This window comes from Teleopsis dalmanni, chromosome 1, assembly GCF_002237135.1.
Source record: "Teleopsis dalmanni isolate 2A chromosome 1, ASM223713v2, whole genome shotgun sequence".
Classification (NCBI taxonomy): Eukaryota; Metazoa; Arthropoda; class Insecta; order Diptera; family Diopsidae; genus Teleopsis; species Teleopsis dalmanni.
Window position 1 is genome coordinate 198581180 of NC_051846.1, and position 17306 is coordinate 198598485.

The window sequence follows — 17306 nt, forward strand, 5'->3', positions numbered from 1 at the left end:
TTTATTATACCCTAGTCTAAAATTGGCTTGCTATTATAATAAATTGCCAGTTTCAAATCAAATTATTAAGCAAAACCCCAGTATAATTGTTATATGGGATCAATATTTTTCATTTTGAAACTAATATTATTATATATTATTTGTTTTATGTCAGTACCCTGTGATGTTGACTATAGACTAAACTCGAAATATTGGTGACTATGAAATACATTTATATTATTTAAACCACTGACCAATTAGCCCGCTCCAAAAGATATATACATAAAATTTAGTCATAAGAAAAATAAATGCTTATTTATAATGTTAGTTAATTATGCAAAATATACATATTGTTTCCATTTAAATTTCTTCAAATTAAATACATTTTCTATAAATACTCAAATTATTATAACAAAAACTCTTTTACTACATCTCACCTCTGTGATACTCATTTCCCTTCACCTTAACTTATTAACAAAAATTTGTTTATCATACGTACCAGCTGACTTCTCACAACAATTAACCCATATTTTGCGCATGTTCAGCTTCAAGCGACAATAACTGCTCATGTTTGTTTACATAAGAAAACGCTGATCACAAGTATGTTACTAACATTAGGCCAAAATGAAAAAAGTACCGTTTAGCAGTAAAATTTTTGCAGCGCATTAACAATAAATTTCACATGCTTGGTAAATACGTTCATTGTAGTTCGAGTTGAATAACAAAAAAAATAAAAAAATAACAAAACAAAAATTTATATATTTTTTTCAATACACACATAAATGTATAAATATATTTCTACTTTTAATTTTTTATGTTAATACTTACACCTCATTTTTACATTTCGTTCATGCCCGATAACCAAAAATTTAATGAAAATTTTTTATAAGCACCTCATTAATTTTGGAAAATCCCTTATGGCGGGGATTTTAATTGAAAACTTTTATTAACATTTATAGTTTATTAAAATTTATTTAGTTTTTATGTTTACAATTTTTTATTATGTATTTTTATTTACTTATTAATTTAATACAATATTTTTTTTTTAAATAAATTTATTCAACAAATCGTTGTATTTTGACATTTGCAGGTGGTTGCAGATATAAAGCAACCAAAGAATTCAGCAAAACGGCTAACTTAACACAAAAAATTTTCCCTAGCCTAGGCACCACACGTCAATGTTGCTACATACATCAAGCAAAGCAGAAACATATCCAAAGTATTAGTAATATACATCATAAACAAAACAATAACAATAAAATATGCAACAACGTGTGGTATAAGGCAACAAAACAACAACAACAACAAACAAATAAATTTTGTAACATTGATCATTTTGTATGTAAAAGCTACAAAATTACATCAACACATCCACAAAAATATTTGTCAATCTTCATATTTATAATGACCTTAACAGTATTAAATCAAAGCCAACAGACACTAGCCAATCCTTTATGGTTAAAAAATGCAAATAAACTAACAGAAGAGAATGCAATGCAACAGAAAACAACAGAAATGTTACTAACAGTAGACATTGAGGAAAAAAGCCAACAGCGACTTAAAAGTGATACACGCATAAACAAACGCTATGCAGAAGATAGTTGGCACAGCATTTATGCAAAGGAAGGAGTATCACAAAGTATTGAATGGTCGAATCCTTGCAATGGCGTTTGGGTGGAGACAAAAAGTCCTGTACAACCAGTAAAAACAGTAAGTAAACCAAAACATTTAATTTCTTATTTTATATCAATTATGTAAAAAAGTTTAGTATGGATATTTTAGTGACATAAAACGAAACTTAGACTTTAAATTTAAAATTAAACTTTGACAAAACACTAGTGGCTAAATTTCATTTTTGTCGATTCTAGTTTATTATCTTGTTCTTAAACTTTTAACTATAATTAAACCTTTGACAAAATAATTAATATTTTATTACTAATTGTCAAAAATAAAAAAATATACGTTTATTATTTTAGTTTATAAATATTGTTCTTATACTTTTTATTATAATGAAATCTTAAACAAAATGATTAATATTTAAATTTAAAAATATATTATTTGTTTTTAAAAGATTTTATTTTAACCGATATCAGGTACTATGATTATAGAATATAGTCGAGATATCGGTTAAAATAAAATTTTTTAAAAGTAAATAAAAATTTTTCAATAAGTTAAAAAACCAAAATTATTATTAAAAATTGTTTGATCTTTAAAACAATAAATTATTATCAATTTATTATTTTTAAAAATAAAAATTTATTTTTTTATTATTCTTATTTTAGTCACTTCGCTGGTTACAAAGCAATGTATCCCGTGAGCTTAAAACTCTAAGAGCCACAACTAATTCTGCTATAAACGCTACTAATATGCGCAGTTGGCCAAAGAACTCTCATAATTTCTTGCCAGTGATAAAACTGAATTCTAATGTAAGTCAAATCTATTTAACCAATTTAATAAAAAAAATGCTAGCTTTTAACCGCACTATATCATTTTAAAATCATTATATTAAGTTTAATATATCGCTAATTTTATGATAAATCTTCATGGTATATCCGAGTACAAACCACGTCTTACCCAGAGTAGTACAAATATTTACATGCAAATTTTATATAAATGCATAAACAAATTTGACAAATATTTTATTAACAAATATTATAGAAAATTTTTAAACAAATAATAACCGCTTCAAACCTAAATTTTTTACTGACCGAATTTATTTTAATCTGTTAAACTATTTTACATATTTGTACAGTTTCTTTTATTGTTTAAAATGTTGTTAATAAACTTAATAAATTAATTTCAAATAATTAACAAGATTTTTCCTGTTTAAGCTGGTAAGCACTTACTTTCCGAACACGTTATTGATCATTTAAGCAAGAGCTGATATCACTTAGTTACGGAAATATTTAATTTGAATATTATGAAGACCAAAAATAGTCCAAAATTTGTTGAAAAAATATTAAACATAATGCTTTGGACCATGCTTGGCGTATGCGTAACATATTTGATGTGACAAAAATAACTTCAAATACATGACAATACTCAATTGATAGCTAATACTTTAAGTAAACGCTGGAATATTTCAATAAAGAAATTGTAAAAAAAAAGTTTTAGCTTGATCAATATCAGAAAAAAATATTGACGTTATTGTACAATATCAATAATTGTACAATAAAAATATTAAAAATATGACTATTAATGGTTTGAGTAGCAATAGTCTTAGGTTTGAGTAGTCGTCTTAGCGCAGTAGAGCACTCTTCTGTTTAGAGTATCTTAACTAAAATCTTTTCACACAGTCTGCTTAAAAATTCTTAATTAGTAGCTCAACTTTTTTTTTTAATTTAGTTTATTATACATATATATAATAATACGAGTACGCAATGTTTTTATTAAAACCGCTTCATGTCAAGTTCAGCACAATTTTATACCAGTTTAAATCTTGTTTGTCTTCACACTTATAAACATTTAGTATTTTTAATCTTTTTATTGTTTTTATCTGTTGTTTTAACTCTTCCTCTCTACTGAAATTTATTTTTTTTTTTTGTCGAATTTTTTATTTCATTCGTATTACATTATTTTGTTCCCACAATTTTCAACAAAAAGCGTGCGATCATGGTGGGATTCTTTACATACATACACGCTGCCCTCTTTCTTCTTGCTTTATGAAGCGATCTGCGTCTGTTATAGCGCTTAAGATGCGCAGCCGAGTCATCTATACGTGCAACGTTAAGCTTGTTCTGGAATTAAGACAAAATTAAATCAGACATGAAATTATTACAAACATTTAAAACGCACGGACCAAAAGACAGACGGACAGATATGGAGACAGGCATTTGTATATCAACATATGTACGATATATAGCACTTAAATCAGCTTTAATGTTGAGTATTGCAGTTAAAAGTGGATTTCAGCCTCTTGGCTTTTGTTAAGGCCTTAAACTGTAGACTTTACGTTTTTCTTTATTTGTTTTTTTTTTTTTGAAATTTTGTAGATACTTTGCTTGCATGTTACATGCCGCCAAAGGGCCTTTTTTGGCACAGCAAAAAATGATAAATAAATAAAAGTACGAGAGATACTCATACTAACTGCAGTAGTTGTCTGCTTTGTATGTTGCGATATATTGATATATAGTCAAAATCGTTCGGTATAGGAGTACATGCGCCAATACATAAGTTATATAGAGTTATATGTGGTTATGTTAATAATTGTCGGCGCGTTGCCCTGGGGGCGTTGATTGAGTAGTTTCATTTTTGTGTGAATGCTACGGGATTTTTTTTGTCCTCTTTATATATTTATTTTTTAAAATATTTATTTATGGCTTACACTCACATATCAAGGATGTAACCTGTTGTTAAAGTAATTTCTTACACAATCTTATGTGCAATAGGATAGAAATTATTATTTTGACGTGTACGTGTACACTTTAAGTACTCTGGGCATAAAGGCGATGGCTCATACATCTTTTATGGCATTTCAGCAGTTTGGTAGTTTACTTTGTTTGATGGTTGTCAGTAGCATTTAAGAAGCTAAAACAATCTACAGCTTGTTGGATTGCTAAGCATAGAAAATGAAAAGCAATATTTCAATCAAGCTTCAACCACAACATCAGATACATGAGGAAGAAAACTGAACATGTATACTGACTTTGAATGGAAAGCTGGAAGTTATATAAATAGCTTAAAATTAAAAATAAAACTATAAAATGACAATATTTATGGAATATGTAAATTTAAAGAATTTAATGTATATAAGGAAAATAATATAAATATTTATATATATATATATTTTTTTAGAGAATTAATTTAAAAAATATATTTTATTGTTATTAATATTTCGGCCATAGTCTATAGTCAGAACTTGCGCCTATTGACTCATGCCACACTTGAGTAAAATTCAGGAAAAAATTAATTGTTATAACACTTTTCACACAGTTTACCACATTTAGTGAATTGAAATTTTACTCATGTCATTGAATGTGAGAAGCATAAAAATTATTCCTCATGCACCAAAATTACTCTCATAAATTACTCAAGTGTGGCATGTGTGGCAGAAAAGGAATCAAAATGATAAGTAAAATAGGAAATTAACAATTGTGATGTGACTCTCTATATTATAAGCTCTCTATATACAAGCATGAAAATATAATACACTAAAATTATTATCTCAAAAATGACTGAATGTGGCGTGTGTAGCAAGAAAAGGAATCAAAATGATAATGAGTGATAAGAAAAATAGAAAATTAACAATTGCGATGTAACTCGCTATATACATAACATGACCTATAGTTGGCGAAATAGACTCAACAAGTGTATAGCACAAATTTAAAATTTTTTTATGTATATCAAATATATCTCATTTATTACATCTTTTTCTTTTCCTTTGAAGAAAACTTCATAGTGTAATTTTTAAGTTGCCTCATAAAACACTGTATATATATATATTTTGTAATGATAATAATTGTAATTGAAAAATAGATAAATAGATTTATTAAATATTGATAAATAGATTTCTCTTAAGCAATTATAGTCATTAATATTTATAATTATAAATTAATAAAGCAATAATTGTTTTTCTTTGAAAGATATGAGTACAATTTATCTCTCAACATTTTGAACTTCAATTGCAAACCTTTAGTCATCACATCAAATAAAATAATTTAAACACAAATTCACAATGAAATTCTAAAAATATTTTAATTTTATTCCTAGAATTCAATATACGTACGAACAAATTATTTAATTTTTATCCACAAAATATCAGCAATTACAAGCAAAAACATTGTTTAAGCGCTTTGGTGCGCCCTAACCACTGCGCAAACCAAACGTCACAGCCGCTCATCTGAGGCAGCACACAGTCTTAATGAAATTATTGACACAGTGACACCACAAGCCGATTTTAAAATTTTGCTATAGTAAAGCTTAAAAAATATATATTCACAAAAAAAAAAAATAAATAAATAAATACATAAGAAAAAACTATGACATTTCAACTGAACTTATGAATAAGTTAGCTCATTAAACAATCATAACTTGTGCCATTGACGTCATCAGATTTCACACAATTCCTACAATTCACAAGCGAAAACATCGTACATCGAATGTATCTGATTAGAGCATATCTAACTATCACGTACATAAAACTGAACGCTAACAGCGTACCGTGTACCGTATAGTGTGTAGCGTACTCGCAAACGAGCGCTCATAGTCGCTCGATTATATGCGCGCTTAACGCTATGACACAACTCAAGCGAATTACTTTAAGTGATTCATGGCGGGCATGAGGAATCCCCGGTTCGATAATAAGCGGATAAAAATAGCTTCGGAACGTTCGTTCGTACGTTCAGCCACTTGCACGCCCGCTCGCGCTTAAGTAGCGGCAATGCGGCATAGCGGCATAGCGGCATGGCGGCATAGCAGCGTAGCGTAGCGGCATAATTTCAAATGTAAACAAAAATTAATAATGGAAAAGCAAATATATATCGCTGCTATAAAATTGCTCGCTCGAAACGTCACTTGAAGTGGCGGCAGCAGCGCGCTCGCAATCGACAGGTTTACCGACTTGTTATTGTCATTTGTTGTTATTGTACAGATACGCCATTGAGATACGATTGACTGCTGCATATAAAATAGAGCGTACAAATTTCACTTTCTGTCGGCGTTCACAGTTATCATACTTAACGTGCGCTAATTGATTAGTCTTTCAGTTAGAAAAGTGATAAGGGTAACTACTTTGTTGCATATGATAATGCAAATAGAATATTTGTTTATACACAAAAACAAAATGTATAATAAGCTACAAATATTATAAAAATAAAACTAATAAAAAATAAAAAATAATCTAATAAAAAATTATTTTAAAAAAATTAAAATCCATTGAATAAATAAGTTTTAAAACTAATGCATTCACTTTTATACAATATTAAAAAATAAATAATCAGTAAATATAATATTACTTCCCTATTAAAATAGTATATTTAGTGCACTATCTTCACAGTCAAGCAACAAAAAATGTTCTTACAGATATCACTAACTGACCATGTCCAATTATAGGTCAGCAGTCGTACTTCTCACAACCGACGCCGTATTGGCTATCAATTCATTTCCAATAAAATGTTTTTCTATTCTTAAACACAATTGAGAATAGAAACAAGCTTTATAAATTATTAATCAGTTAAGCACTTTTACAGTTTTTATAGATTTTTGCCTTTTGAAATACTTGTTTACATTAAAATTGCTTTTCGAAATACAATCACTTCACGTGCCTCACAAAAGGCTATTCAACTTTTTGTTATTGTTTTCACTGCTCTTCGTAAGATTATTAAATGCTAATTTATTTCTTTATATACATACATATAAACAATAATATATACAACCTTTAAAATTGTATAACGCTTTTACAGATTGTTTATAATCTGCGCAAATCTCGACTCGTAATTACTACCTGACATTTCATTATAGCATATATTATCTCATCGCAAAATAGCGCTAATTGCTTGTAAATCTTTTTAATTAGTTACATAAAATTCAATGTTGGTTTTATTTTATTTTGCAGGTGGCTTTGCGTCGTTGGCATCGCTATTTACAAATCCATGTTGCCGCATTTACATATTTGAGACGTGCTGAAATGCACTGGGATCAGCATGTGCTGCAACACGCTAGTCCGATATACCTCGAGTTGGACAAATTAAAGGAAAGCGCACTATCCGTATTATGCGAAATTGAAACAGCCATTAATAATACCTCGGTTAATACCCATAAGTCACGGCGTAACATTAAGACCATTAAGCGTGCAGCCATGGAGAAGAAGCTAGAGTTCCAGTCACATCTAAAGCATGTATTCGGTCATAAATGGGATACGCAACAAAGCAAGGAACTGCATGAATTGATATCGACAGACTTAAAAGTTGCAAAACATCGTTACCTTAGCATGTTGCGTGCCATGCTTAAAGTGTTGCGCTCGCATATAACGCGTCCTGGTCCGGTACAATTGGATAGTCACAGCACAAGCAGTAGTAGCAGCAGTAAAGGCAGTTCCAAGCAATTGAATAGCAGTCAACAGAGTTATTTACAAAGCGATAGCAAGGACCTTAGCAGCAGTATTAATAGCTTTGAAACGAATTTCAGTCAATCATCTAAAGTACGTCACAGAAAGAGGCCCACTAATGTAAGTGGTGGTCACACTGCAAAAAACACAAACACAAATCTTAGTGGCAATAGACGACATAAGCAACATTCGCACAACGAAAGGAAGCAAATTTAAAAACATTCCATTCCAACGAATTCCTATTTTAATAATAATATTAAGTAAATCCTTCGTATTTATAAAATGCATCACACAACCGAAGTCACAAAACGAAAAATATTTATTTATTCATATCTTCATGCTCATATTAATCTATTTATTATCAGTTACCCATGACAGCTACGAAACTACTTCATTCACTTTACTATACATCAATATTATTTTCGAATTATAAGTATTTTAACTACAATTTAATTTATTATACGAGATATCTCTATTTGCATAACAGTTTGTCAGTATGCAAAACCGTTACTGTACTGTGATATACTTTAAGATGAAACAATAACTATTTTGATAATCAAACAATACGGGTTTATATATATCAAAAACTATTTTTTATATAAAATAATAATAAAATATATATTTATCAAAGACAAATATTTAGCATTTTTATTTTATTAATTAAGTTTTATTCTAATTAAATCAATCAAAGATACGATTAACAACTCTTCAATATCAAGATTTGCAATCCACTTTTAATTCACATTAAATTATACAAAATATACTTTACTGCTATTAAGAGTACCCTCACTTAACATTTCCAGAAAATAATGATAGTCCGAGATACAATAGGCGTCTTGACCAAGAACGTCTTACATCTGTAATGGCCAACTAATGAAGTAAATAAAAATATATAGAATGTAGATTTTACTTTGATATATATATATCTGTCATCTGTACCGTGATGTCGCGAACATAATTAGCTACCTATTAGCTACCGAGGCTACCTAAAATGACTTATATTAATATAATATATAGCACTTAGTCATCTTATGGCAAAAATGACTCACTACTTAGATTACATTTTTTACCCCCTTAACTTTTAAGCTGTTTACGCTATGGATTCTCAAGTGTGCTATTCATTTTTGCACTGAGAGTTGCTTCAATCAGAAATTTGATATGAAACATGCACATAACGGTAACTGCATCAATTTCTGTAATAATGCTGCTATAATAGGAATGGTCACAAATAAAAGAAAAAAACTACCGAGTATCAGCGTCAAATAGTTTCTCCAGCCTTCTAGGGTAAAAAGGTTGTAAGATATTTTAAGAACAACAAACATCAATAACAGAAGGTTGTTCAAAATGTAAGACTAAGCATTCCTCTCCAAGCGTCTCGACTATAGGCGTTCTTCTCCAAACGCGTCCATCAAGTGCGGTTAGTGTTCGCTCTAACTCCCTCTATCTCTACGCCTTCTTACTTCAACTTCTTCTTGAAACACCTCTTTTGCTGGAGCATCGTGATCCATACTCAGAACATGAACAAGCCAGCAATACGGTTAAATTTTAATTCGATAAGTTCTATTATTATCATAATAAAGCTCGTGATTCGTTCCAATGTAGGATTCATCGATAAATCGTAGAGAACCAAAGATGGTTATGAAAAACGTTTTTCTCGAAATATTTAAAAAAAACATAGTAATAAATAATTACAAATTAAAACTGTTAAAAAAATAGATTTAAAGTGCATAAAAAATAGATTTTTCAACCCAGTCAATTTCTATACATTAAGTTTATTAAGAATATTCAGCATCATTAAGAGGATTAAATTTATTAAACAGTCAAAGTTTTACTTAAAACTTAAATGAATTTACATTAACTATTATTTCTTAATAATATACACGTCATTGAAATGGTTAAGCGCAAAAATTCAGCGGCTTCGCTATCTTGGTCAAGAAGAAAGTGCTCCAGCTGGAAATGTGTTTGATTCGGTACCCGCAAGTGGAAAACGTAGAGAACATCCACATCTTCGGTGGACGTACCAGGTGACCAATGATTTAAGGGCGCTCGGTACTATCAACTGGCAACAACAAGCAACTAATCAGGCTACTAGACGCGTCCAAGGACGACTCACGTCTGCAATGGCCAACTAAGTAAGTAAGTATTATTTCTTAAGAGTATGCAATATCATTGTTGTCAAATACTAAAGCCAACTAAATTTCAAAAAAAAAATTTTTTTAAATAATTCATATTTCATTATTCGTCTATTTATAATAAATTGACAAAACATAAATTTATTGCATTATTTTTCCAGCTGATCTCCCCTAATCCAGTTTTGTCACAAATAATTTTATAATTTTATTTTCTTTATATCTGTACAATGATTCCAACAATGGACATGGGATAAAAAGGTAATAATTAAACTAAGCAAAAATACTCTCAAACATATTGAAATCCACTTCAAACCCTCAGAAAACACTAACAAAAGAGGCGGTCAAAGATCAAAGGCGTGAAAATTCACATTTTGCACCCACTTCAGATCGCACGTACATACATGATACGATAGAGTACGACAAAGCAGCATGTCGATATCGGAAAGCAAAGCAACAACCCTACTTAATTCACAAAATCCAAACCAAACTCAATAACCATCGGCCAAGAGCCAATAGCCAACAGCCATCAGCCATCAGCCGTAAGCCAGAGAGCAGATGATACGCAGATAATGAACGAATTGACTGTGGCCGATCAAAATTCAATACAATTTTTAATTGTCAATAAAGCAAACAACAGTGAAGGCTCAAAATAACAATACCTAGCAAAACGCAGCAGCAACAACAACAGACCCGAACTGTAGTGGTAAATACAGAGAATAGTTGACAATATAAATCCAATTGACAGCATAAAGGTCATACAGATTTATAACGCTCATTAGAGACTCTGAATAGATGAGCATACCGATACATGCCAGCATAGCAATGGAACTGCTTGGACAATCGAAATAAATGGCTATAGTGGCGCCTGTGTGGCCAACCCGTAAACGGAATTTGAAAAGAATTATTTTGTATAGCGTTTATGTTGTCCTGTTGCTAAGTGTACACGATGTTATTATGTTGGATTGCGCATAATATTGCACCTGGATATCATTTATTTAGTTTTTTTTGAGTTTTTTTTTGTATCTCACTTTTATGACTACATTGAGATAAGAAAAAGCGGGAGTGATGCTATTTAATCAAACTTATCGCTAAGCAAACATCTTAACATAATCGGCGGAAGTCAAATATTTACTTGTTTACATAACCAAAGCAACATGTTCATTCAATACATTCGAATCCTCTATTGACTTTGGCTCATGCTCAGTGCACAGCCTCCAACAGTTCTTCGTTCTTCGTTCTTCGTTCTTCGTTCTTCGTTCTTCGCATGCCTTATCAGTCGGTTTCGCACAGCACGAATTTCATTGGTAAATATTTGCCTTTGCAACAAGTTGAATGTCAATATTTTTAACTCTTATTGTAGCGCATAAGTATGCATAAATATTTGAAGTTCATTTGGAAATGAGAAAAGAGTAAAAGAATTTATTTAATGAATTTTTAACACGTTTGTCTTTATACTCGCACTCGTATCTTTGTTAGGATTACAGGTAATAAATTTTCAGAAAAAAAAAATCTTAAATGATATATAAAAAAAATACAATTAAAATAGTGTGAATATATAATTTGTTAAAAAGAGTACTAAAGGATCCACATAATATAATAGAAATAAAAAACCAATAAACATCACAATAGTTCTTTGTGTTCTTACACAAGTTATATGAAATAATAAACATTCCTAATCAATTGATTGATTTCACATACGAAATCAGTATAGGAGATTACCTTTCCAAATTGAAACCGAAGACTATGCACAGAGATATACAGAGACAGAAAGAATTATAATAATATCTCTCTAAATTCAATAATAAATGCCATATATAATATTTCTAATATTTCTAATATTTTATTAAAATTATATTACTATATTGCTTATTAATTAATCAATTACAATATACATATATATACTGATAGCGTAGTAAATTGATTAAGAATGGCTCTTTTCCAACAGATATTTTATAGAAAGATTTTGCAATTTTTTTTGTTTAAAAATTCTTTTAACCTTTTACGTACTCACCTTTATATAATGACACATAAAACCAGAAACGCTAATAATTAAAAATAAGTTTGTTAATATAAAAATTTGTGAGCGGGCTAATTGGTCTTTTAAATAAAAATAAAACAACTATAATTTATTTTTTATATTTAAAAAAAATAATATTTTATTAAGATATTTTCTGATATTTTGATTACCTTCGATAGTCATCTTCAGGGACACTAACAAAATATACAATGTAAAATTTATAGCGGAAAAATTTAAATAATAATAATAATAATTTGTTAAAACAAAAAGAGAATAAAAATTATAAAATACATAAACAATATCCAGTGTCATTTGTTTATAATATACCTATAAGCCTGAGCATAGTTGTCCGTATCCATTTTATAATTTAGTCTCTTGCTATTTGCACATTTTCTTCTAACTGAAAATGTATACTAGAAAACAAATAATGCCTAAATAAGTTAGTGAAATATTGGCGGGCTATACAAAATTATAATAAAATAAACACAGAAGATGCCAAAACATCAAAATACAGTCGTTACTTCGTCAATTACCTTAACAGTCTATCATTTATATATATCTACCTCGTATGAAACAAATAAAAAAATTTGCATTAGTTGCTTGTTCCATAATCATAACGGATACTTCGTTATAAAGTTCCCAAGTAAAAAGCAATTATAACACCAATCTTAGTTTAAGAAATACAGTTATTGATTATAGGTATTAACTCTATATGGCTTTAATTTATTTAGTGAAAGCGTAGCGTATTTATAATTAAGCCAAAGCAATTATATTAGTTTGAAGTGATGATCTTACATACCAAACCTCACTACAGCACAAGTAATGACTTCTTGTAACATCTCAATCTCAAAAAATCTCTCAGTTCAAAAAATTGCAGAGATGTACTTAAAAACTTATTTTTGAGACAAAAAAGCTAAAAGTATGCAAAGGGTTAATATTTATACAATGCTGATTTTTGTTATCATAAAATCAACAAATTAGCATCGTTTCCGGTAGATTATATGAGAGTGTTAAGTGATCTGATATGAGTAAACTCTTTATTTTTTCTTTTGTAACTTATTTTTCAAATAACGATGAAATTATGTTAACAAATCTTTGATTTATGTTAATAGATTAACCTGCATGTATGACATTACTCATATTTTGCTTGAAATTCATATTCATGGACGTAGCTAAAGGGTCGTATATAAGACTGTGTGACCCACTCCCGCCCTTATAGTTGGCTTGAAGCAATTTTTTCATAATAATAAAATGGGCGCTTTAGTGAGGGTATTAACGTATACATATTTGAGTAATATTACTCAATAATATCTCAGATAAATTGCAATGTGATTGCATTAGATACAGATAACTAATTGATTGTATTAGTGAAAATGTATTATTTTATGAGAAATTGTTACTTTTAGTTATTTAAGTTCAGTCGAATAACCCTTTTGTTCTTCTGATATTATTTGGAGAAACATTTGCAAACCCCCACTACATCACATCAGCGCTACGCCCATCTTCAATCAGAAAACCACATTCTTTTAAACTATTTTAGTCTATTTTTTTTTTTTGGTTTTTGTAAATAAGTAAGATATAAATTGATGCTGTTGTTGATATATTTCATTATTCAAACCAAATAAAACTATTAGAGTAGATTTTTTAATGATTTGTCAATTAAGATGTGCAAATGATGCATACTTCCGGTTCGCGGTTCGCAAAAATATTTTTTATTTTTTTCTTTTGCGCAGAACCGGGTGTTCAGGAAATACTTACAAATTATATAAATTTCTTTAGCTCATAAATTTACTAAAATTTTTTTATTTATTCAAATTTATTTTGTTTTTATCAAATGTCTTTCCAATCATAAATATCAACGGATTTGACATTATTTTTGAATGAATGATATTTCCTCGGAAGATTTTATAAAATAGTAGTACAGTCTCATAAACAATGGAATAGTTATAATTTTTTTTACCAATTGAGTAGGAAGCTTACCTTTTTTATTATTTTTTGTGCATTATTTTGTTTTAAAATTTATAAACAAACCAATTTTTTTAATAACATTTATAATACATTTACATACATTTGTCTGAAAGCTTTATAGACACTAATAAATAAATGAATAAAAAAAACCTCTACTCGCCTTTATTAAATTATATAGAATATTTTGTTATATCAACCAACTAGCTTAGGAAAGCTCAAAAAATCTTTAAAGTACTCTTCTAGAGAATCTAATAGTATAACAGATCACGGAATACCAATGTTTGTCTCTATGATCTATTAGTATTTATGAAGTACTTTATAGCACCTAATGGTATATAGTTTAATAGATCTCACAGATTACAGTGTACCGCTGTTTGCCTTTATAATCTATGGTATAAGTACAAGTATGACTAATAAGTAAGAGTATGCCTTGAAGAAGATGCTTTCAGACCTGTATTATAATAGCTTACATAGATCTCGGTGTACCGTCGTGTAAATGTCCGTTTTTATCATCAGTTGGTATCTATTGCCTTAAATTATTAGCAAAGATTGTAAGTTTTCATACATCATATATGTGATTAAGTGACGATCTGCAAATTAAAGAAAGAAAATACATTATAATAAAACTAATTTGATAAAATTTGATACATATATATAACATCTTGAAGTCTATTCATGATATGAAAACCGCTTGAAAATTTTACATTAATATCATTTGATATTACTTAGTCATCATTATAGCAAATTTTGTTCAATAAGCTAACACATATCAGTTTTATTGGCCAATATACCAACTAAAAAACAATTTTACGCATAGACTTACCATTATTACCATTATTACCAAAATATTTTTTACTTTTACAATAGTTTATATTAATAAGGTTTGATAATAACTACATAGTTCTTTGTTTCAATAATTTTATTTATAGAAATTTTAGTTGATTATATTCAATTAATTTAAAATGCTATAGTTTAGCACTAAAATTGTGCATTCAATTACAATAATTGGATTGACTAAATTTTATTATATAGTTCAAGATTCAAATTGAGTTTTAGTTTTTGATAGTTAAATCCTAAAAATTGATGTTGCAAAGATGTTTCTCTTAACGTCTCACTCTCTTTAAAAGAAATATAAAAAAAATTAATGATTTTTTCTATTAATTGAGGTGCCAGATAATTAATGATAAGGTTTTTGTTTTAAGAGATTCATATTTTCAATAAATATTTTTTCATTGGGCAACCACTCCTTCCCTGTTTTTCCATTCAAAGCAGGGGTTTCTCAAATATTCTTCAATAATTATATCTATTTATTTCTATAAATAAGAATTACAGAATCATATATTAAAAAGTAAAAGTATACATTAAATAATCGCTTCTATAAAAAGATACAGATACAAGATACAGAAATAAATTTATATTATAGATGTTATGACAGTATTACAATTATCACATATATAAAACATTCTTCCTTTTCATTTAAAACGTTTTAATATCTAATACTTATATGAGTATTAGTTCATTGGTAAACCGCGTAAATTTTATTGAACTTTTAAACAAAAGATATTATTACTGAAACAATCTAAAAAAAGTTATATACCATAGAGAAATGCATAAGTTAAATAAAAATGCAGTAATGTCTGGCATACATAATGAAGCCCATAAGCATATGAGGCGCCTGCAACTATTCATCGTCAGCATGTGAAGTATAATTTGCATACCACAGTAGTGGGTGTGATTACAATAAATAAACAGCACACAAGCTATAATCATATGAGCAAATAAGATTTACAATTTGTGATTAGTTTGCTACACCACAGCATCCTAAAATGCAGCTAAGTTATCTCTCAAAGACAATAATGACAAAAACAATCTCACACAAACTAATTAACATTTACAAATATGCAGGCACATGTGTGCTGAAATAAGACAACATTGAACTTTTACGGTGAATTTTTACCAGAGATTCAATGCAAAAGCTACACAATAGCGACATCTGTTAAAGTAAAATTTCATCTAATTCCTCTGGTGTCTACCCACAAAATGGTTTCTCCAAAGTAAGCAGCGAAAAATCGTCTCTTTTTCTGTTGTACAACTTCTAAAGGATATAAAAGTAGTTTTTCAACTGCAACCTAATACAGAGTCAATAAAACTGTTCTCTACCACCTTTCGGATTTGATGGCAACAAGTGCTATGGTGGCATCGTGCACCCAGAAACCACACCGTTGCACTTTGCTTTCTTATTCCTGCTAATGTAGTGTGGCTCACTTAAAAAAGTATCAAATTCTGTTTGACATTTTGTATTTTGTATTGTTGGCAGGAATGGGTTTCGAATTTCAGACTTCATCATGGTGGCACATCAATCAACAAGGCGTGTGTATTGGCATTTTAGCTGTTAGCTGTTGGTCGGACACCATATTGCAAATTAGTTACGTCTGACTTAATACGTGTGGTTGATATCGAATAACATTTATCCACCTTTTTTAATTGAACAAAAAAAAAATAAACTAAAATTGATTAGGAAATGCTGTTCCATCAAGTAAAAAGTAAGGAACGCAAATTAACAAAATCATATCATTATCATTTCAAAATGTACACAAAGATTGGTTACAATTAAAATTGTCAGGATTAAAGTATTACACAGCATACATAATTTGTTCCCGCACGAATTATTTAATTAATGCAATCCGATTCATTCAAGATCCTTCTCATCGCAAGTAAATACCAAATATAAAAAATGAATTAAATTATATACTTGTTTCTATATTTTATGACTACAAAATACAATAAAATTTTAAAGATAAAGAGTTTTAATTTTAAAACTATTGTTACAAAAAAATTATCAAATTAAAAGATCTAATTTTGTCTGAATAGCATCCTTTTCCTATTATAACCGCAAGTACCTCAGGTGAATGCTGGCAACAACATATATTTATACTTTTATAACAATCCAATTGACTCTAACTAATGTCGTGGCTTTGAATAACTGCCAGAAGTCCTTATCTTCAACAATCAACAATTGTCATTATTATATTTTTCCCTACCTTTCAGGCATTTCCCCTATTTGTAAAGCGTACGTGCTCGATGTTTGCTCCTATTTGTCTCTTACAGCATAAAACATTTTAATATGCAAGTGATGCAACCGCGCACTGAAAGATGCTTATCATCG

General features: G+C 29.1%; 1 protein-coding gene across 1 annotated transcript; it reads left to right on the top strand.

Annotated features, from left to right (window-relative positions):
* The first annotated feature begins 1075 nt into the window (after nt 1-1075).
* On the top strand, nt 1076-8323 carry LOC119673798. Its single transcript, XM_038084860.1, has 3 exons — nt 1076-1689; nt 2262-2405; nt 7532-8323. The coding sequence occupies exons 1-3, from the start codon at nt 1384-1386 to the stop codon at nt 8237-8239; spliced, it is 1158 nt and encodes a 385-aa protein (XP_037940788.1). The 5' UTR covers nt 1076-1383; the 3' UTR covers nt 8240-8323.
* Nucleotides 8324-17306: the final 8983 nt, after the last annotated feature.

Excerpts from the sequence above, each read along its gene's own strand:
- LOC119673798 (XM_038084860.1), top strand. The coding sequence starts at position 1,384 with ATGACCTTAACAGTATTAAATCAAAGCCAACAGACACTAGCCAATCCT. Across the intron at positions 1,690-2,261 it reads CTGTACAACCAGTAAAAACA|TCACTTCGCTGGTTACAAAG; the intron begins GTAAGTAAACCA and ends TTCTTATTTTAG. Across the intron at positions 2,406-7,531 it reads TGATAAAACTGAATTCTAAT|GTGGCTTTGCGTCGTTGGCA; the intron begins GTAAGTCAAATC and ends TTTATTTTGCAG.